This window comes from Pseudophryne corroboree, chromosome 6 (genome assembly GCF_028390025.1).
Source record: "Pseudophryne corroboree isolate aPseCor3 chromosome 6, aPseCor3.hap2, whole genome shotgun sequence".
Classification (NCBI taxonomy): domain Eukaryota; kingdom Metazoa; phylum Chordata; class Amphibia; order Anura; family Myobatrachidae; genus Pseudophryne; species Pseudophryne corroboree.
This window is the reverse complement of record NC_086449.1, coordinates 533,740,302-533,762,836: the sequence shown is the minus strand read 5'-3', so window position 1 is coordinate 533,762,836 and position 22,535 is coordinate 533,740,302. Positions and strand designations below refer to the sequence as shown.

Below are 22,535 nucleotides of genomic sequence, written 5' to 3'. Positions count from 1 at the left end.
CTGATGGAAAAATGTGAAATATTTTCAGTTTTCCATTGCAGACCTGCTTAATTTAACAGCAACTGTTGTGCACCTCATGTGGCCCCGGAGATTCAAAATTCTTCACTTACATTTAACTTGATAATTGTATTACAGATTTCATAACTAATGACCTTAAAGTTTACTGAAATATCAGTGTTCAAATAAGAATATGCTTATAATGTAATTGATTCAGAAGGTTGAAAATTGATGTTTTATTGCTAAACTGTGATGCAATGTTCAGAAGTGTCCTCATAAACCTAAAAATGCTGTGTCCACTGCATCATAGCACTTCATATACAGATACAGACTCAGTCACACACAGATATATAAGTGTCACGTATCAAATTAATCAGCACAGTCTCCTGGTGCGTCCTAGACACATCACATTGTGACCAAGATGCATTTTCAGGTGAAAAACACTTGTCGTGCGGGACCTTGCGATCTAGAGGGGCTGTTGGCATGACTGCAGAAATAGTGTATGAGGACACATCTGTATGTGTGAGAGGTTTATAGGAAGAACCTATCATAAAAGGGAGGTGTCTCCTACTTAGCATTTTTCTTCTCCCTGGAACTGGTCCACATCATCTTTACACTTGGGGCCATCTTTGTTACTCTACTTTTCTGCTAGCAGCAGTCTTAGCATACTGTCATGACTACTTCCTGTCAGTGGCCTGTATAAACTCTTTCTACTTTCATTGCGTGACTATAGTACTCTAGTATCGGGTGTGCTGCCAACATTCCACCTGAATGATGAACATCCCTCTGCAATCCTGTCCTAACGTGATGACTGACTTAACCATTCACTTGATGAAAGTTTGCCACGTCTGCTCTGTTACTGACCTGGCTATGTGACTTTTGCTTCCAAACCTTACAAATATTTCTATAGGAGTCCTAACAGGTGGCTGTATGACACAGAAGCCTATATAGTTCCCTAGTTTGATGAGTTTGTGCAATCATGACAGTAAGATGGCCTACTGTACATAAAGGTCACTGTTTACTGAATAATGTATTGTTTGGTATTTGTTTTTAAGCTCAGTCAAGTGGCACATTATGAATAGGCTAATATATACACTTATTGGGCCAATCTCTTTAAAAATGAGTAGCATTTGACCAACAGATTTCAAAATAATTATTAGTCCTGATTTTAGAAGGCATGATACATAGGAGGATATAAGGAGGAGTAGTTGCCCAAAGCAACAAATCAAGTTATAACTGTTATTTCAAAGGCTGTGCTAGATAAATGACAGTAATGTAAATAAGTTGATTGGTTGCCTTGGGGAACTTTCCACGTTATCTCTCTCTATAGCTTGATACAGTATATACTCTGGTGACCAGTTTAGTGTTTCCCTTATCAATAGAACATGGTGTATTTACTATGACATAAATCATGTTTAGCATCTCTTCAAAACAAGGACTAGGCAGTAATTATCTTTACTCAGAGGCAGAACTCTGGGAGGCAACGGAGTAATGTTCTGAAGGGGGGCACCTCTCCTCCCATTCTGTGACACCATTGAATTAAGTTAATTAATAGCTGTCGCTATCTTTTCAGTGGCCGACTTCCTAACTGGTCCCTGCACCTTACAAATCACACCCTCTTTATTATACTGAATATATACATTTTACAAGTGTCATACCCAGGATTAGAAACCACAACCTATTACACTGGAAGTAGACACCTTACTGATGAAGCTGTTTGCTCCTTTATAGGAAATATGAGAATTTTAACTATATGAAGATACTTCTCTGACAATTACACGTAACTTCATATAGTTAGAATTCTCATGCTTCCTCTACAGGAGCAAATAACTCCATCAGTAAAGTGTCTGCTGTTAGTGTAACAGGTCATGGGTTCTAATCCTAGGTATGACTGCTAAGAAATGTGTGATTTAAAATAAAAGACAATTAAATATATAAATACAGTACATACATTTTTTTCAGAACACTCCATACACACACACACACACACACACACACACACACACACACACACACACACATATACACGCACACATACATACATATATTTATCTAAATATAGGAAATAGGGGGGCACCAATATTTATCTTGCCTCCGGGCAACTGTGATGAACTTACACCACTGTCTTTACTGTATCTGGAAGCCCAAATTATGTTCATACACAGAGGCAAGGCCCTGCTAGAACACCGCCTTGGGTCAAGGACAGGCATGGCAGTCTTATTCACTAGCTCCATTATGGACTCCACTTTTAAGCACGTCTCTGTTTCCAGTATTTCTCATATGTCCTAGAGGATGCTGGGGACGACATCAAGACCATGGGGTATAGATGGGATCCGCAGGAGACATGGGCACTCTTAAGACTGTTCATTGGGTGTGAACTGGCTCCTCCCTCTATGCCCCTCCTCCAGACCTCAGTTTTAGAAATGTGCCCAGGTCGACCGGATGCACTCTGAGGAGCTCTACTGAGTTTCTCTGAAAAGACTTATGTTAGGTTTTTTATTTTCAGGGAGATTTGCTGGCATCATACTCCCTGCTTCGTGGTACTGAGGGGGCAGAAGCAGAACCAACTTCCTCAGAGTTTCATGGCTCTGCTTCTGGCTGACAGGACACCATTAGCTCCTGAAGGGAACTGAACGCTAGCCGTGTCTAGATGCTCACTCCCACAGCACGCCGTCACCCCCCTCACAGAGCCAGAAGTCAGAAGACAGGTGAGTATGAGAAGAATGATCTTCTATCAAGTAAGTGACGGCTGAGGTGCGGTGCGGCTGGTGGGAGCGCAGCGCGCCATTGCTGCCCACACACACAGGCACTGCAGGGTGCAGGGGGGGGGGCACCCTGGGCAGCAAGACAAATACCTCAAACTGGCTAAAAGGGGGCATAAGATGCCACTGGCACAGCCCTACCCCCGCCAGTATAAATAATAAGTCAATATACTGAGTGTAAGGACGCGCCATTGTGGGGGCAAAGCTTCTTCCTCAGGCAGCCAGCACACTACTCAGTGCCATTTTCTCTCTCTCCTCAGGCTGCAGAGAACATGCTGGTCCTCTCCTCCACTTCTGACAAGTACAGGGTGCTATAAAGGGGGGGGCACAAAGCGATTGTGGTGCATTTGATAGTGTATATTACTATTTAAACGCGCTTTTGGGCTGTGGACATACTGTGTTCATAGGCAATACTGGCGCTGGGTTTGTGAACTGGCTGCGCCTATCCTGTGTCCCTCTGACAGATTTTAATGTGGGTTTGTCCCCAAAATAAGTCCCACTGTGTCTGTGAGTGTGGTGTACACGTGTGAGGCATGTCTGAGGCAGGGAGTTCCTCCCCGGAGGAAGCCATTTTAGGGGCACAGAGTTGTAATGTGGTGGCGCTACCGGCACACCAAGAGCCTGCATGGGTGAAAGAGCTACGTGACAGTATGCATCTGATTAACCGTAGATTGGATAAGTCTGAATCTAAGGCTGCATGCTGGAGAAAATCTGTGGAAGATGTGATTTTCAGGATGCTGTTATTCCTTATGCGGGCGGCCCCTCTGGGTCACATAAGAGACCATTTGCAAATGTTGTAAACACTGATACCGACACGGATTCTGATTCTTGTGTCGACGATAGTGAATCCAGAGAGATAGATCATAAATTGGCAAAAAGTATACAATATATGATTGTGGCTATAAGGGACGTGTTGGAGGTTACAGAAAGCACTCCTGTACCTCAGAAGAAAGCTTATTTATGTAAGGAAAATAAATCCAAAGTCACGGTCCTTCACACGAACTAAATGCTCTGTTTGAAGGGATGTGGGTGAATCCTGATAAAAAAAAATTGTATTCCCAAAGTGATTCACATAGCTTATCCTTTCCCGGTTGAAGACAGGAAAAAACGGGAGTCACCCCCTGTGTTAGACAGTGCACTTTCCAGGTTGACAAAGAAGGTAATTCTCCCTGCTCCTGGCACAGCTTCTCTTAAAGAGCCGGCAGACCGCAAAATGGAAACGACATTGAAATCCATTTATGTTACCAATGGTACACTGCTCAGGCCCACTGTTGCCTGCGCATGGGTGATTCGCGCTATTGAAAAATGGTCAGAAAGCGTGTCATCAGAAATTGACACGATTGATAAAGATGAGATACTCCTTAAGTTAGGGAATATCAAGGACGCTGCCGCCTACAAGCTGGAAGCAATGAAGGATATTGGACTCTTGAGTTCACAAGCCGCTACCATGGCAGTATCGGCTAGGCGGGCGTTATGGATTCGCTAGTGGAACGTGGATGCAGATTCCAAAAGAAACATGGAGGCTCTCCCACATAAAGTTGAGGCCTTATTTGGCGATGGCCTGGATGCGTCAGTCTCGGCGGCTACCGCAGGTAAGTCAACATTTTTGCCCTCTGCGCCTGCACCGGCAAAAAAGACCTATCACCCGCAAATGCAGTCCTTTCGGCCCAATAAATACAAAAAGACGAGAGGTTCCCCCTTCTTTGCAGGAAGGGGAAGGGGAAAGAAGCCCACACTGGATCCTGGTTCGCAAGAGCAAAAGTCTACCCCTAATTCTGCCAAATCCCCAGCATGACGCTGGAACTCCCTTGTGGGAGGCCGCTCGGGTGGGGGCACGTCTCAAACTCTTCAGCCAGGATTGGATTCTGTCTGGCCTGGACCCCTGGGTGATGCAAATAGTATCCTAGGAATACAAACTAGAGTTTCAAGACGTTCCCCCATGCCGATTTTTCAAATCGACCTTGCCAGCTTCTCCGCCAGAGAGAGAAGCAGTAACAGCGGCAATCCAAAAATTATGTCAAGACCAGGTCATAGTCCTGGTACCGTTGTCACAACAAGGGCGGGGTTTTTTTTTTCAAGCCTCTTTGTTGTTCCGAAGCCGGACGGCTCGGTCAGACCAATCCTAAATCTAAAAGATCTGAATTTCTTCCTGAAAGGGTTCAAGTTCAAGATGGAATCACTTCGGGCGGTGATTGCCAGTCTGGAGGAGGGGGACTACTTGGTGTCGGTGGACATAAAGGATGCTTACCTGCATGTTCCCATTTATCCTCCTCACCAGGCTTATCTGAGATTCACGATTCAGGATTGCCATTACCAATTCCAGACGTTACCTTTCGGGCTCTCAACGGTGCTGATGGTATTCACCAAGGTCATGGCGGAGATGATGGTCCTCCGTCAGAAAGGAGTCAATTCAATCCCTTATCTGGAGATCCAGGGAGCAGTTATTACAAAATATATCCCTCTCCCTGTCAATACTCCAACAAAACGGGTGGATCATAAATTACCCAAAGTCACAGTTGGAACCGACGACAAGGTTGTCTTTCCTCGGGATGATTCTGGACACAGAAGTTCAGAGAGTATTTCTTCCGCTGGAAAAGGCTCTGGAAATCCAGAAAATGGTAAAACAGATATTGAAACCATCAAGTGTGTCGATCCATCAGTGCATTCGGTTGTTGGGGAAGATGGTGGCGGCCTACGAGGCCATACAGTTTGGCAGGTTCCATGCCAGAGTATTCCAGTGGGACCTGTTGGACAAGTGGTCGGGGTCACACCTAATCATGCACAGAAAGATAATCCTGTCGTCAAAAACCAGAATTTCACTCCTGTGGTGGTTGCACAGCTCTCACCTGCTAGAGGGACGCAGGTTCGGGATTCAGGATTGGGTCTTTGTAACCACGGATGCAAGTCTCCGAGGCTGGGGAGCAGTCTCTCAGGTAGAAACCTTCCAGGGACGTTGGTCACAACAGGAAGCCTGCCTTCACATAAACGTTCTGGAGCTAAGAGCCATTTACAACGGCCTTCAACAAGTGGTAAATCTTCTTCAAGACCCTCCCGTGCAGATCCAGGTGGACAATGTAACAGCAGTCGCATACATAAACAGGCAGGGCAGAACGAAAAGCAGAGCGGCAGTGGCAGAGGCGACAAAAATCCTCCGCTGGGCAGAAAAACATCTACAAGCTCTGTCGGCAATATTCATTCCGGGAGTAGACAACTGGGAAGCAGACTTCCTCAGCAGACACGATCTCCATCCAGGAGAGTGGGGCCTCCACCAAAAAGTCTTCGCAGAGGTGACAAGTCTTTGGGGAGTTCCTCAAGTAGACATGATGGCGTCTCATCTCAACAAGAAGCTTCAGAGATACTGTTCCAGGTCGAGAGACCCTCAAGCAGTAGCAGTGGATGCACTGGTGGACCCAGTGGGTTTTTCCGTCAGTATGTGTTTTACCTCCACTTCCGCTGATCCCAAAAGTACTCAGGATCATAAGGAAGACAAGGGTTCAAACAATCTTCATTGCCCCAGACTGGCCAAGAAGGGCTTGGTACCCAGATCTTCAGCAGTTAGCAGGGGCCGTGTGTGTACCAAGACTTACCGCGGCTATGTTTGACGGCATGGCTGTTGAGCGCCGTATCCTAGCCAGGAAGGGTATTCCTAAGGAGGTCATCCCCACCCTTTTTTAGGCCAGAAAGGGAGTAACGTCAAAACATTACCACCGTATTTGGAGAAAATATGTGTCTTGGTGTGAATCCAAGAAAGCTCCTACGGAAGAGTTTCACTTAGGACGTTTTCTCCATTTTTTTTGCAGGATGGTGTGGAGACGGCCCTACGATTGGGATCAATAAAGGTCCAGATTTCGGACTTGTCAGTGTTCTTCCAAAAACAAATGGCCTCTCTTCCAGAGGTTCAGACCTTCGTGGAAGGGGTTCTGCACATCCAGCCTTCATTCGTGCCTCCAGTGGCACCATGGGACCTTAACGTGGTATTGCAGTTCCTTCAATTGGATTGGTTTGAGCCTCTACAAAAGATAGAGTTGAAGTTTCTCACTTGGAAAGTGGTGATGCTTTTGGCATTGGCATCCGCAAGGCAGGTGTCTGAATTGGGGGCCTTGTCTCACAAGAGCCCTTACCTGATTTTCCATGAAGATAGGGCAGAGTTGCGAACTCGCCAACATTTTCTTCCGAAGATGGTTTCTGCTTTTCACATAAACTAACCTGTTGTGGTACCAGTAGTTACTAACACATTCACTGATTCAAAGTCTCTAGATGTGGTTAGAGCTTTGAAAATCTATGTTGCTAGAACAGCTCGTATACGGAAAACAGAGGCTCTGTTTGTCCTTTATGATCACAACAAGATTGGCTGTCCTGCTTCCAAGCAGACTATTGCACGTTGGATTAGAAATACGATTCAGCAAGCTCATACTATGGCTGGATTGCCGTTACTGACATCGGTAAAGGCCCACTCCACTAGGAAGGTGGGCTCATCCTGGGCGGCTGCCCGGGGGGGTCTCGGCATTACAACTTTGCCGAGCAGCTACTTGGTCAGGGTCAAACACATTTGCTAAGTTCTACAAGTTTGACACCTTGGCCGAGGAGGACCTCAAGTTTGGTAAATCGGTGCTGCAGGGTCATCCGCATTCTCCCGCCCGTACTGGAGCTTTGGTATAGACCCCATTGCCTTGATGTTGTCCCCAGCATACTCTCGGACGTATGAGAAAATAGGATTTTGATAACTTACCGGTAAATCGTTTTCTCCTAGTCCGTAGAGGATGCTGGGCGCCCGTCCCAGTGCGTACTTTACCTGCAGTTTAGTTATTACAGTTACACAAGTTGTGTTATCTTGGTTTCAGCATGTTGCTGCAATTAGTTCATGCCTGTTGGCGTGTGTTATGTTGAATGCCATGTGTGCAGCATGGTTGAGGGTGTGAGTTGGTAGATATCTCACCACTAGTTAAGTAATTCCTTTCCTCGAAATGTCAGTCTCCCTGGGCACAGTTCCTACAACTGAGGTCTGGAGGAGGGGCATAGAGGGAGGAGCCAGTTCACACCCAATGAAAAATCTCTAGAGTGCCCATGTCTCCTGCGGATCCCGTCTATACGCCATGGTCTTGATGTCGTCCCCAGCATCCTCTACGGACTAGGAGAAAAGGATTTACCGGTAGGTAATCAAAATCCTATTTTCCCTACGACTCTTAATGGGTGTAGTATGGCATGCCGGCGGCCGGGCTCCCAGCGACCAGCATACCGGCGCCGGGAGCCTAACCGCCGGCATACCGACAGCGTGGCAAGCGCAAAGGAACCGCTTGCGGGCTCGCTGGGGGCACGGTGGCTATTTATTCTCCCTCCGGGGTGGTCGTGGACCCCCACTTGGGAGAATATCTGTCGGTATGCCGGGTGTCGGGATTCCGGCGCCGGTATACTGTGTGCCGGGATCCCGGCATTCGGCATACAGAAGACCACCCCTCTTAATGCAAGTGGGCTCAAACTGTGGATGTAGACTGGAACTATCACACTTCATCCAAAGGAGTTCAACATTTGAAAATAATCGATAGGCAGGTTAATGGAACTCTCCACTTTCAAGGGGTATGGGACCTTAGAACTACCACACTTACAGCTTATTTTTTATGTCTTCTCCCCTACAAAACATGTAACAAACAGGAGAGGTTCATCCAACTAGGAGCTTAGATGCCAGACAGCTCATAGAGCAAAATGTTTGAATTCATACAGCCCAATTAATTTGAGATTTTGCAGTGCGTTTCAGAACACTATTGATCTGAATGAAGAAGACACTATTAAATATCTTTTTTTTTTCTCTGCATACATTCAGAATGGGCACATGAGGAAATCATCAACCTGAAAACAATCACAATGTGTGTTAATTCAAGAAAGCATTAATAAATGTGTATATAAGCAAGAAAAAATTATCTACTACCTTAATGCGCTATCCAACACAATACATAACATCAGCAAGATGTCAGGTACGCTTTTTTTAAGAGATATCCTTTATGTCCTTTTTCTGCTTTCAAGAATATTCCCCTTGACATTTTCATTATATTGAACTATACACCACCAGGACTGTAGAAATATCATTTTGGAAACACTTCGTGATCTACCATTTGTGACATTGTAGTCTTGCTGATGTTATGTATTGTGTTGGATAGCGCATTAAGGTAGTAGATAATTTTTTCTTGCTTCTATTGTATTGGAGATTGTGTGACATCTCCCTCTACAGACCCATTGCAGCAATCCAGAGGGCGCGGTAGGATTTCATCCATTTTGTTCGTATTATAAATGTGTATATAAGGCTATGTATCGATTGGCTAGTAAAAAAAAAAGAAAAAAAGGTTGAATTTGATTAGCATTTTTACCAGCATTAAAAATAATATTTTAAACAAAATACTCAATCTGTAGCATTAAAAATAATAATAGAATACAACGCAAAATAAATAAATAAATACACTAGTGGGCATGGCATCATTAGAAGCAATGGTGTAATACCTGCTTACGTATATGTAACTACTTACAATGTTCTAAACATACAGTGTATGTAACACAGGGTCTTTAGGCTTATACTATAGGAGGTCTTTTTCTAACACAATACAATTGTTTACTGTTGAAGGTTATTCTGGGCAAATTTACAACTACATTGGAAAAGGATTCAGAAATTTCCTCTCTATACCTATACATACTCCTCATTATTCCTCTTCTACTAATTGCAGTTATTGGTAAGCATTGTATGAAAGCGTTCAGATTTATTGCATTGTTTATCTAACTGTTATAACATATTATTGCTGGCAGGATCTAATCCAAACATTATTCTACTTTCAAGTGTAGGCTAAATACAACAAGTGCATGTTCATAGATGCAACATGATTAGATGTGAACATATCAGCAGATACATATTTTAGACAATATGGGGTCTATGTACTAAGTCTTAGAGAGAAAAAGTGGACGAAGATAAAGGGAGAGATGTACTAATTAGCCATGGAAAGTGATAAAGTGGAGAGAGATAAAGTACCAGCCAATCAGCCCCTAACTGTTAAGTTACAGGCTGTGTCTGAAAAATGACAGAAGCTGGTTGTGTGATTGTTTCTCTGTCTCCACTTCATCACGCTCCAAGGCTTATTTATTTATTACCAGTTATTTATATAGTATACACATATTCTGCACGCTTTACAGAGGATATTTGGCCATTCACACTAGCCCCAGTGCAGCTTACCATCTATATTTTCTACCACATGTACACATGCACACACCTTCGCTCTAGGGTTAACTTTGCTGGGAATTAACCTACCAGTTTATTTTTGAATTGTGGGAGGAAACCCACGCAAGCACTGGGAGAATATACAAACTCCACACAGTTAGAGCCATAGTGGGAACTGAACCCATGACCTCAGTGCTGTGAGGCAGTAATGCTAACCATTACACCATCTGTGCTGCAAGTCATAGTATATAGACCCCTTCGTGGGGAATTCAATTGGCAGTGAAAAGTTCATGGGTAAAAAAGGGAGGTAGCTTTAATGCCCTTGGCTATTCAACTGAACTCTCTTTTTCACCTGAATCCATTGTTGATGCCTGTTAAATTAGTATACGTTAACACGTGTTAATGCATGTCAACACACAGAATCTGTGAAAAGTTCACAGATTTGCGTGTTAACAGGGTCACGGTACCCGTTAACCCAACTAGTTATCCGGTAATTGTTTTTCAAACCACTGAGGCTGATGAAATACCTGTACATACCCCCGTTAACTCCTGGCTTCTGGGCTAATTGGATAGCTCCCCCCCTCTTTCCTCCCCCACATACCCTTTACCGCAGCTAATTGTATTCCCCCATAATCTCTTGTGGATGTTGTAAATTTTGTAATATGATGCACAGTGATAACGAAGATTACCTCACTATGATGGTGAATAATAGCACTATCTAGTTACTTCTGATTGGCTGATATAGGGTATTAGCTCTTCCAGCTGATAATACAGTACTTAATTAGCATTGTGGCTGAAATTATGGAGTCATGGTCATCTATTCATATTAAATTACATTTCCAAGAAGATTCTCAGTTGATTTTCAAATGGGAAAACAACTATATATTTTTGTATTAAGAATTTTATTTATATTTAATTACATTTTATATTGATAGTGTTGCCTTTATTATTAATTGTCCAGAATATATTCATTGTGTATATGACTCATCCTTATATTAATATTCTATGTACACTTCTTTATCCACCTAGGAAGGAGCTCTTAATTAATCAGTTACTAAATTAGCACATGACACAAGAAAAAGCTAATAAAATGAATCTCAATAATAGTACATCTTGCAAACCACTAAAGACCTCACAAGAGGTTAACAGCTTATTCCCCTTTCACACCAAATTTCCATGTCCAGCCCATGTCACTGAACACGGGTTTCAAGCCGTGACACATTGGCTTGAAACCCGTTCACACTGAAGGCTGGATGTGGGATAATTGCCAGAGCTTCTCCTCTGCCGGTTCTTGGAGATGACATCCGTAACTCAGGTCATCCGGTATCCAACCCTGCTCGCTATCCGGGTTGGATTCCCGGGTCACTCGATCCGAGTCTTCTTTCAAGGACCCTTTCACACTGAGCCGCAAAACGCATTAGCCCGGCAATAACCTGGGTGGAATTAGTGGTGTGAAAGGGGTATAACTGTAACGTAAAACAGCCAGACATAGTTTATTTGAAAATGTATTATTATTTATATTTCTGTTTTAAAGGAGAAAAATTAAATGTCCTTTGAAGGTTTTCGGTATCCTTAAGTCGTTGTGCCTTTTAGGATACATGATTAGGAAGAACATAACCACCCACAAGTTAATTCCATGGATGTGGCATCAATTTAAACTATGCTGTAGTTGTATTTCACGATAAACCCATGTTATTAAAAATGTAATGTCCCTACAGTATACTTTGATCACACATAGAGGTATAAAAGGAAAATTATCAAGCTACTGTAACTCCTATGAAGGGGGCGGGGGGGGGGGGGGGGTATACCTGATAAATACATAAAAGCATGTGTCAAACGTTAAGTGTCTAGGAGAGCCGCATAAGCAACACTTGCTCACAACTTTGAATGTGTTCCATATATCTAACATGAAGCTCATACAAGCAACTTGATATTTATCACATTAAATAATATTGTCTTATGTCTTATTTAGCTGCCTGTCTGCTAACCAGACATAAATCCAAACAGCTAAGCAACAAACAGAGAAGACAGCTTGAGCAGCTGGAGTGTGAAATAAGACAAGAAATACGTGATGGTAAGTGTCACTCAGAAGAAATGTGCTCTAGACAGATACAGAGGCTTAAATGATCTAAACTGTCATTTATACGAGGTGCCTTTAGCGTCTTACGTATGATAATACGACGGCAGGCTCTCTAATGGGAAATAATACACAAACAATTCTAAAACACAATTGCAAATGTAAATCATTGATGGGTTTTTACTTAATAGAATGCCCTCAGTTCTCCCAGCAGGATATGATGCTGCAAAATATATTGAGAAATCAGTAAAATGTGAAGGAAATGGCAATGTTGCAAGTCTGCGGATGGTTGGATCACATACAGTAACAGTGTGATAAAACTGTGTTATAAGACACAGAGGTTAACACTTTAGGAAATAGTGTCACTGACTGGAGACAATAAGGGAGATTTGTTGTTTTCAGACAAACAAGCATTTTTATGGTGAATCTGTTATGGGTGCAGAAACTTCATGGAAACTGGTGCACAGGAAACTGCACACAAGAACTGCTGATGTCCATCACAAAGAGTACAACGCTGACATTTTCCCAGTCCAGAATAGAAAATGTGGTGTTGGTGGAGAATACAGTACTTGATAGGGGCTAGCCCACATTCATCAATCTTCCAACTCATATGCAGAAATGTGGCCAATTATTATTTGTGCCACAGTAACTGCAGATACCCCCTGGTATATGCAGGATTTCTATAGGGGTGTTTTCATATGCTTGAATTTAGAGTGAGTGTGCCCAGCCCATGAAGTGAGAGGGCATACAGATGCGTCCTCTTACACTGTGGTTCCAGACGTGGCAAATAGTCCCTCTCAGTTTGCCAGATCCCTGGCGATTCTGATGTTCCGAGGGTCTTTTAAGCTTAAAATGTACGTCTTATTCGCATAACTAAAACTGTGATGGATTTACCTACTTTGCTAGATAGCACTGATCAATTTGATGTGCAGCATTTGGACATGTGTGTGTGGATGAGTCTGAATCTGTGTAAGAAGTGCTGGGATACAGTTGCTACAACCTTTTCTCATACCAAGTTCCATTGTGCTTCATCTTCAACTTTGTATGTGTTTTAAATGCATTCCTGTGCGGTTGCAGCCCAGTGTCTCTTGTACACTATGAGTGTTACTTCGCTGCATCTGCCTACAATGTAAAGAAAAAGACTGTATGTCATAGCCGTAACTAGGTGCGGGCCAGCGGTGCGTTGCCCACAGCGCATCTGCACTGTGGACGCATTAGTTGGCACACACACATGCCACATAGGGCCGCGCCGCAGAAGGGAGACCAGCATGCAGTCGACAAGCTGCAGTGCCCGGCAACCTTGTCAGCATGTGATATAGATTGGTTGCTGGGCACTGTAGCCTATGGTCTCCATGCTGTGGTCTCCCCCACTGGTGCTGTGTCAGGAGTAACTGCTCCCCCCACGCTGCTGACCCATGTCGCAGGCCTCTAGAAGCAGAGTGGTGACTCCCCCCGTGCTGTGGGCACACCAGAAGAGTGTCGGCTCCCCAATGGCAAGACAGTCTCTCACCCTCCCTCTCTCTCTCCCCCTGTCTAATTTGTAAAAAGTGGGACTCTGCCTGCCATAATGTGTAAAAAGGGGGACTCTGCCTGCCGTAATGTGTAAAAAAGGGGGACTCTGCCTGCCGTAATGTGTAAAAAAAGGGACTCTGCCTGTCTAATGTGTATAAAATGGGGACTCTGCCTGCCTAATGTGTATAAAATGGGGACTTTGCCTTCCTAATCTGTAAAAAAGGGACACTCTGCCTGCCGTAATGTGTAAAAAGGGGAACTCTGTCTGTCTAATGTGTAAAAAAGGGGGACTCTGCTTGCTGTAATGTGTAAATAGAGGTATCTACCTGCCGTAATGTGTAAAAAAGGGGGTACTCTGGCTGCTGTAATGTGTAAAAAAGGGGTACTCTGGCTGCTGTAATATGTCAAAAAGGGGTACTCTGGCTGCCGTAATGTGTAAAATAGGGGGACTCTGCCTGTCTAATGTGTAAATAAGGGGGACTCTGCCTGTCTAATGTGTAAATAAGGGGGACTCTGCCTTGCATTATGTATAAAAAAGGGGGACTCTACCTGCCGTACTGTGTAAAAGGGGGCTCTACTGCCATAATGTGTAAAAGGGAACTCTAATTGGCATAATGTGTGATAGGGGCTCTTCCTGGAGTAATTTATAAAATGGGGCTTTCCCTGGCATAATGTGTGACAGCGGCTTTACCTGGTATAATGTATAAAAGAGGTTCTACCTAGTGTAATGTGTGTAAGTGGCGCTACTGTGTGGCATAATTTGACTTCTGTACAGCGTAATACTGTATGGATTGGTATTTTCTCTAACGTCCTTGAGGATGCTGGGACTCCGTAAGGACCATGGGGAATAGACGGGCGCCGCAGGGGATAGGGCACTTTAAGAAAGCTTTGGACTCTGGGTGTGCACTGGCTCCTCCCTCTATGCCCCTCCTCCAGACCTCAGTTTTACACTGTGCCCAGAGCAAGATGGGTGCACTGCAGAGAGCTCTCCAGAGTTCTCTGCCTAGAAGCATTTTTGTTTGGATTTTTTTTTTCTTTCTACCTTTTACTACTTTTTCACAGGGAGCACTGCTGGCAACAGGCTCCCTGCATCGAGGGACTGAGGAGAGAGGAGCAGACCTTCTTGTCAAAGATAGGCTCTGCTTCCTCGGCTACTGGACGCCGTTAGCTCCAGAGGGGGTGAACGCAGGTTCTTACTGGGCATCCACCCCCGGAGCTGCGCCGCCGTTCTCCTCACAGAGCTAGAAGTACAGAAGACAGAAGTCGTCAGGCGGCAGAAGCCTTCAGCTTCACTGAGGTAACGCACAGCACTGCAGCTGTGCGTCATTGCTCCCATACACCTCACATACTCCGGTCACTGTAAGGGTGCAGGGCGCCCTGGGCAGCAATATAAACCTCTGCATGGCAAAAAGACTATATACATGTATAGGTGGGCTCTGTACATGTATATAAAAGAGCCCCCGCCATATTTTACTAAGTTTGAGTGGGACAGAAGCCCGCCACCGAGGGGGCGGGGCTTCTCCCTCAGCACTCACCAGCGCCATTTTCTCTCCACAGCACTGCTGAGAGGAAGCTCCCCGGACTCTCCCCTGCTTACACACGGTGAAAGGGTGCTTAAAAGAAAGGGGGGGGGCAAATAATTGGCAATTTACATAATCGCTGCTGGGGAAAAACATTTTGTGTTGGTCTCCAGGGTTATTGCGCTGGGGTGTGTGCTGGCATACTCTCTCTCTGTCTCTCCAAAGGGCCTTGACAGGGATACTGTCTTCAGGAAAGAGGTTCCGTGTGTGTGTGTGTGTGTGTGTGTGTGTGTGTGTGTGTGTGTGTGTGTGTGTGTGTGTGTGAAGTGTGTCGGTACGCGTGTGTCGACATGTTTGACGAGAAAGACTCGCTTAATGTGGAGGGGGAGTGCTTGAATGGCAGGTCGCCGTCGGCAACGCCGACACCGGAATGGGTGGATATGCTGAATGTCTTGAATGCAAATGTCAATCTATTGCATAAAAGATTAGACAAGGCAGAAGCTAGGGATCAGTCAGGTAGCCAGTCCATGCCTGTCCCTGGGGCGCCAGGTCCTTCGGGGTCTCAGAAGCGCACCATATCCCAGATCGATTACACAGATACCGACACAGATACTGACTCTTGTGTCGACTATGAAGATGCAAAATTACAGCCGAAGGTGGCTAAGGGTATACGGTACATGATTATTGCCATTAAAGAGGTTTTGCATATTACTGAGGAACCCCCTGTCCCTGACACGAGGGTACACATGTATAAAGGGAAAAAGCCTGAAGTCACTTTTCCATCCTCACTGGAATTAAGTGACTTGTGCGAAAAGGCTTGGGAATCTCCGGATAGGAGACCACAAGTTCCCAAAAGGATTCTCATGGCGTATCCTTTTCCACAAACTGATAGGATACGCTGGGAATCTTCGCCAAAAGTTGACAAGGCGCTGACACGTTTGTCCAAAAAGGTGGCACTGCCTTCTCAGGATACGGCTTCCCTCAAGGAACCTGCTGATCGCAGGCAGGAAATTACCTTAAAGCACATTTACAATCATTCCGGTACTATTGCTCGACCGGCTATGGCGTCGGCCTGGGTTTGTAGTGCGGTTGTGGCATGGGCAGATTCCTTATCTACGGAAATTGACACCTTAGATAGGGACGCCATTCAAATGACCATAGAGCATATCAGAGTTGCTGCCTTGTAACAGAGGGATGCTCAGAGAGACATTTGTTTATTAAGCTCCAGAATAAATGCTATGTCTATTTCTGCTAGGCGGCTCTTCTGGACCTGACAGTGGACGGGAGATGCCGATTCAAAGCGGCATATGGAGTCCTTGCCTTACAAAGGGGTGGAGTTGTTTGGAGACGGCCTCTCGGATCTTGTCTCTACGGCTACGGCTGGTAAGTCAAATTTCTTACCTTATGTCCCCCCGCAGCATACAAAAAAGGCACCTCATTATCAAATACAGTCCTTTCGTTCCAATAAAAACAAGAAGGTACGTGGATCATCCTTTGTTGCCAGAGGGAAAGGCAGGGGAAAAAAGCTGCACACAGCTAGTTCCCAAGAGCAGAAGTCCTCCCCTGCGTCTGCAAAGTCCACCGCATGACGCTGGGGCTTTCCGAGGGGAGGCAGATCTGGTGGTGGCTCGTCTTCGGTTTTTCAGCCACGTCTGGGTTCACTCGCAGGTGGATCCCTGGGCATTAGAGATTGTTTCTCAGGGATACAGGCTGGAATTCGAAGACTTGCCTCCTCGCCGATTTTTCAAATCGGCTCTGCCGGCTTCCCCGTCAGAGAGGGAGCTAGTGTTGGCAGCAATCCAAAAATTGTATATTCAACAGGTGATTGTCACAGTTCCTCATCTCCAGCAAGGTGAGGGATATTACTCAACCCTGTTTGTGGTCCCGAAACCGGACGGTTCGGTCAGACCCATTTTAAACCTGAAATCTCTGAACCTGTACTTGAAGAGGTTCAAGTTCAAAATGGAATCACTCAGGGCGGTCATCGCCAGCCTGGAGGGGGGGGGGGGATATTGGATGGTGTCCCTGGACATAAAGGATGCTTACCTTCATGTTCCGATATTCCCCCCGCATCAGGCGTTCCTGAGATTTGCAGTGCAGGACTGTCACTACCAATTTCAGACGTTGCCGTTTGGGCTTTCCACGGCCGCGAGAATTTTCACCAAGGTAATGGCGGAAATGATGGTGCTCCTGCGCAGGCAGGGGGTCACAATTATCCCATACTTGGACGATCTCCTCATAAAGGCGAGATCTCGGGAGAGGTTGCTGGACAGCGTGTCTCTGTCCATGAAGACTTTACAGATACACGGCTGGATTCTCAATATACCGAAGTCCCAGCTAGTCCCTACAACGCGTCTGACCTTTTTGGGGCTGATTCTAGACACAGACCAGAAAAAGGTTTTTCTTCCGATCGAAAAGGTTCAGGAACTCATAGCCATGGTCAGGAACCTATTAAAACCAAAAAAGGTTTCAGTGCATCATTGCACGCGGGTCCTGGGGAAGATGGTGGCTTCCTACGAGGCCATCCCTTTCAGCAGGTTCCATGCAAGGACTTTTCAATGGGACCTCTTGGACAAGTGGTCCGGGTCCCATTTACAAATGAATCAAAGGATCACCCTGTCTCCCAGGACCAGGGTATCTCTCCTGTGGTGGCTGAACAGTGCTCACCTACTAGAAGGTCGCAGGTTCGGCATTCAGGACTGGGTCCTGGTGACCACGGACGCAAGCCTCCGAGGCTGGGGAGCAGTGACACTGGGAAGAAATTTCCAAGGTCTCTGGTCAAGCCTAGAGTCTTGTCTCCACATCAACGTCCTGGAGTTGAGGGCCATATACAACGCCCTGCGTCAAGCGGAGGAATTGCTTCGGAGAAAACCGGTTCTGATTCAGTCAGACAATGTCACGGCAGTGGCTCATATAAACCGCCAAGGCGGAGCAAGGAGCAGAATGGCCATGGCAGAAGCGACCAGGATTCTACGCTGGGCGGAAGGCCATGTAAGCGTGCTGTCAGCGGTGTTCATCCCGGGGGTGGACAACTGGGAGGCGGACTATCTCAGCAGGCACGACCTGCATCCGGGAGAGAGGGGACTTCATCAAGAAGTCTTCGAACAGATCACGGATCGTTTGGGACTGCCTCAAATCGACATGATGGCATCCCGTCTCAACAAAAAGCTAAAGCGGTATTGCGCCAGGTCAAGGGACCCTCAGGCGGTAGCGGTAGACACTCTGGTGACACCTTGGGTGTTCAGATCGGTCTATGGGTTTCCTCCTCTTCCTCTCATACCCAAGGTGTTGAGAATAATACGAAGAAGCAGGGTCAGAACAATACTCATTGTTCCGGATTGGCCACGGAGGACTTGGTATCCGGAGCTGCAAGAGTTGCTCGCAGGGGATCCGTGGCCTCTTCCTCTAAGGCAGGACCTGCTGCAGCAGGGGCCCTGTCTGTTCCAAGACTTACCGCGGCTGCGTTTGACGGCATTGCGGTTGAACGCAGGATCCTAGCGGAAAAAGGGATTCCGGAGGAAGTCATTCCTACCCTGATCAAGGCTAGGAAAGATGTGACGTTAAAACATTTTCACCGTATATGGCGGAAATATGTTTCTTGGTGTGAGGCCAGAGCTGCTCCTACGGAGGAGTTCCATTTGGGCCGTCTACTTCACTTCCTTCAAACAGGAGTGACTTTGGGCCTAAAATTAGGGTCCATAAAGGTCCAGATTTCGGCCTTATCCATTTTCCTTCAAAGAGAATTGGCCTCTATTCCTGAAGTACAGACCTTTGTGAAGGGAGTGCTGCATATTCAGCCTCCCTTTGTGCCTCCGGTGGCGCCTTGGGACCTTAACGTGGTGTTACGTTTCCTCAAGTCACCTTGGTTTGAACCACTCAAAACTGTGGAGTTGAAATACCTCACGTGGAAAGTGGTCATGTTGTTGGCGTTAGCTTCGGCAAGACGTGTTTCCGAATTGGCGGCTTTATCACATAAAAGCCCATACTTGGTTTTTCACGTGGATAGGGCGGAGTTGAGGACTCGCCCTCACTTTCTGCCAAAAGTGGTCTCATCTTTTCATGTGAACCAACCTATTGTCGTGCCTGTGGCTACACGGGACTTGGAGGATTCCGAGTCCCTGGATGTAGTCAGGGCTTTGAAGATTTATGTGACCAGAATGGCTAGAATCAGGAAGACTGAAGCTTTGTTCATTCTGTATGCGGCCAACAAGGTTGGCGCCCCTGCTTCAAAGCAGACTATTGCTCGCTGGATCTGTAACACGATTCAGCAGGCGCATTCTATGGCAGGATTGCCGTTACCGAAATCGGTTAAGGCTCACTCCACTAGGAAAGTGGGCTCTTCTTGGGCGGCTGCCCGAGGGGTCTCGGCATTACAGTTATGCCGAGCAGCTACTTGGTCGGGGACAAACACCTTTGCAAAGTTCTATAAGTTTGATACCCTGGCTGAGGAGGACCTCCTGTTTGCTCAATCGGTGCTGCAGAGTCATCCGCACTCTCCCGCCCGTTTGGGAGCTTTGGTATAGTCCCCATGGTCCTTACGGAGTCCCAGCATCCTCAAGGACGTTAGAGAAAATAAGATTTTACTTACCGGTAAATCTATTTCTCGTAGTCCGTAGAGGATGCTGGGCGCCCGTCCCATGTGCGGACTTCTTCTGCAAGACTTGTATATATTTATTGCTTACATAAGGGTTATGTTATAGTTTTTCGGTGGAACCGTGGCTATGTTGTTGTTCATACTGTTAACTGGGTAAGTTTATCACAAGTTATACGGTGTGATTGGTGTGGCTGGTATGGATCTCGCCCTTAGATTTACAAAAATCCTTCCTCGTACTGTCCATCTCCCCTGGGCACAGTTTCCCTAACTGAGGTCTGGAGGAGGGGCATAGAGGGAGGAGCCAGTGCACACCCAGAGTCCAAAGCTTTCTTAAAGTGCCCTATCTCCTGCGGAGCCCGTCTATTCCCCATAATCCTTACGGAGTCCCAGCATCCTCTACGGACTACGAGAAATAGATTTACCGGTAAGTAAAATCTTATTATTTTGTGGCCACGCCCCTTCCTCATGAAGCCATGCCCTATATTTTTGGCACTATATTGCATATGGGGGGGGGGGGCGCTGACGCTGTTCTTGCACACAGTTCTAAAGTGTCTAGTTACACCTTTTTCAGCAGCTTAGTCTGATCCGGTGTCTCATGCCGTATGGTGTATGGATGCTAGGTGTATACAGACACATCAGCAAGTAATACTTCACAAACAGGGTTGCAATCAGAAATTATGGGCCCCAGTGCAAATGAAACAGACATGCACCACTCTATCACCTTGATTCCCCTGCCACCGATTCTGTGGATGCAGAGGTGTTGTATAGGGTCCCGGTTTCCAGAGCGAGCATGTGCTAAAATGCACCTGCCACATAACCAACATGTATCAGACCTCCCCACATGCCTCCAGGCATCCCACATTGCATGTGCGTGTCTCTCAGATCTCCATATATGCAGTCAGAGCTTCCCATATCACATACATATATGTTTGTGTGGGAGGCATTCATTTTGTCGGCTGTCAGGATCCCAGCTGTCAGGATACCAACGCCAGAATCCTGACACCCGGTGAAATACTGGCGGCCTGTCCACTCGGGTGGTGGTTCACACCTCCACCCAAGGGTGAATATAACGCGTTAGCCCACGAGGGGACACTGGGCCTAATTCAGAGTTGATCGCAGCAACAAATTTGTTAGCAGTTGGGTAAAACCATGTGCACTGCAGGTGTGCCAGATATAACATGAGCAGAGAGAGTTAGATTTGGGTGGGGTGTGCTCAAACTGAAATCTAAATTGCAATGTAAAAATAAAGCAGCCAGTATTTACCCTGCACAGAAACAAAATAACCCACCCAAATCTAACTCTCTCTGCAAATGTTATATCTGGCACACCTGCAGTGCACATGGTTTTGCCCATCTGCTAACAAATTTGCTGCTGCTATCAACTCTGAATTACTCCCACTGTGCGCTCACCGCCAGTATTCCGACTGTCAGGATCCCGACGTCAGTCTCCTGACCACCGGGATCCCGACAGCCGGCATAGCATACTGAATCCGTTTGTGTGTGTATCTACACACACAAATAAAATATAAATGATAAATTATTAATGAAAAGTGTGTACGTGCCATCATTTAGTTGTATTATGTGTTTGTCCATGCCATTCCTAATCTGCAGTCCCCCCTCACCCTCCCGGTTGCTATGCGCTGTACTGGGGAGTGTTGGGCGCCGCGGTCCGGGACTTCCTCCCGGCCCGGCGCCTAGCAACTAGGGACAACGAGCGCGCTGAGCCGCCGGGTCCCTAGCAATGCTAGGACACCGTGCGCGCTGAGCCGCCGGCTCCCTAGCAACGCTAGGACGCTGGGCGAGCCGAGCCGCCGGGACCCTAGCAACGGGGACGCCACGAGCGGACCGCGTTCCCCGTTGCAGGGTTGATTAATTAACTGTGCACACATGTTTTCTGGTCGTGCAGCAGGGCAGCTGCACGACATTCATTGTAATCAGGCTCTGGACTCTGATTGGAGGATTCCCTGCTAAATGCCTTCTCAGTGCCTCACACAGACGCCGGTGATAGTTTCCTGCATGCTGCTCATGTTGGTGAACGTCTGTTTCTGGTCTGCTGTGCCCGGTCGTTCCAGTCCTCTGAGTTCCTGAGTCTTGGTGTTTGTCATCTCATCCCAAGGAGTTCTCCTGGTCCTCATTTACCAGTGACAGTCTTTAGAGGATCTCGTTTGGTTTCGTGAGTGGCGGCTCTGCCGCGTGCTGCGGCCTAGGCCGCTTAATATTGTGTTCTGGTTTTGGAGCATTTGCGGAGGTATCCGCTTCCACAGTCCTCTCCGGAACTCGGCGGTGCCGTGTAGGAGAGTGGACAAGTGGAGTATTTTGGTTGTTCTTTTCCCTGGCGGTAATCCGCGCATACTTTAGTTTTAGGTTTGTTAGTAGCCCCTGACCTTGTGACCTTGTTGTTTAGTTAGAGGGCCCCTTGTTATCACCCTGTCTCGGTTCACTCTTTGTTTCTCATTAAGACCTGAGGGGGCATCGGAGTTGGGCAGACGTAATCCGCCCTTCAAACGCCGCTGCCATGGGCCCAAGCAACCATAGTCTCGCAAGAGTGTACTGACAGCACGGGCGAGACAACGGAGATAGGGCGCCAGGGGCTATTCCCATTCCTTTCCCCTTTCCCAGTATTATGTTCTGGTATTCAGGTCCTTTCATATAAGATCACCCCAGACCTGAGTATTAGAATCATAACATTATCACCGGCCCAAAAACTGGTGAGAGTTAACCGGCTTCATGAATCCGGCAGGGTTAGGACCAAATCCCGGTCAGCTTTTAGTTAACCAAATTCAAGAACTTACTCAGATGGTTCAGGACCTTTCTCTTCGGGTGAGATCGCAGGAAGATCTTTTGCGAGCCTCCCCGAGGGTGGTCCCAGAACCAAAGAT

The 22,535-nt window shown here is 46.4% G+C and overlaps 1 protein-coding gene across 1 annotated transcript in view; it reads left to right on the top strand.

Annotated features, from left to right (window-relative positions):
• PLXNC1 (plexin C1) overlaps positions 1-22,535 on the top strand; it is a 241,814-nt gene that overhangs the window by 90,765 nt on the left and 128,514 nt on the right. The window contains exons 15-16 of the mRNA XM_063927616.1: positions 9,370-9,475; positions 11,927-12,028. Of these exons, the coding sequence (XP_063783686.1) occupies positions 9,370-9,475; positions 11,927-12,028 (208 nt within the window). The remainder of the gene's footprint in view (positions 1-9,369; positions 9,476-11,926; positions 12,029-22,535) is intronic.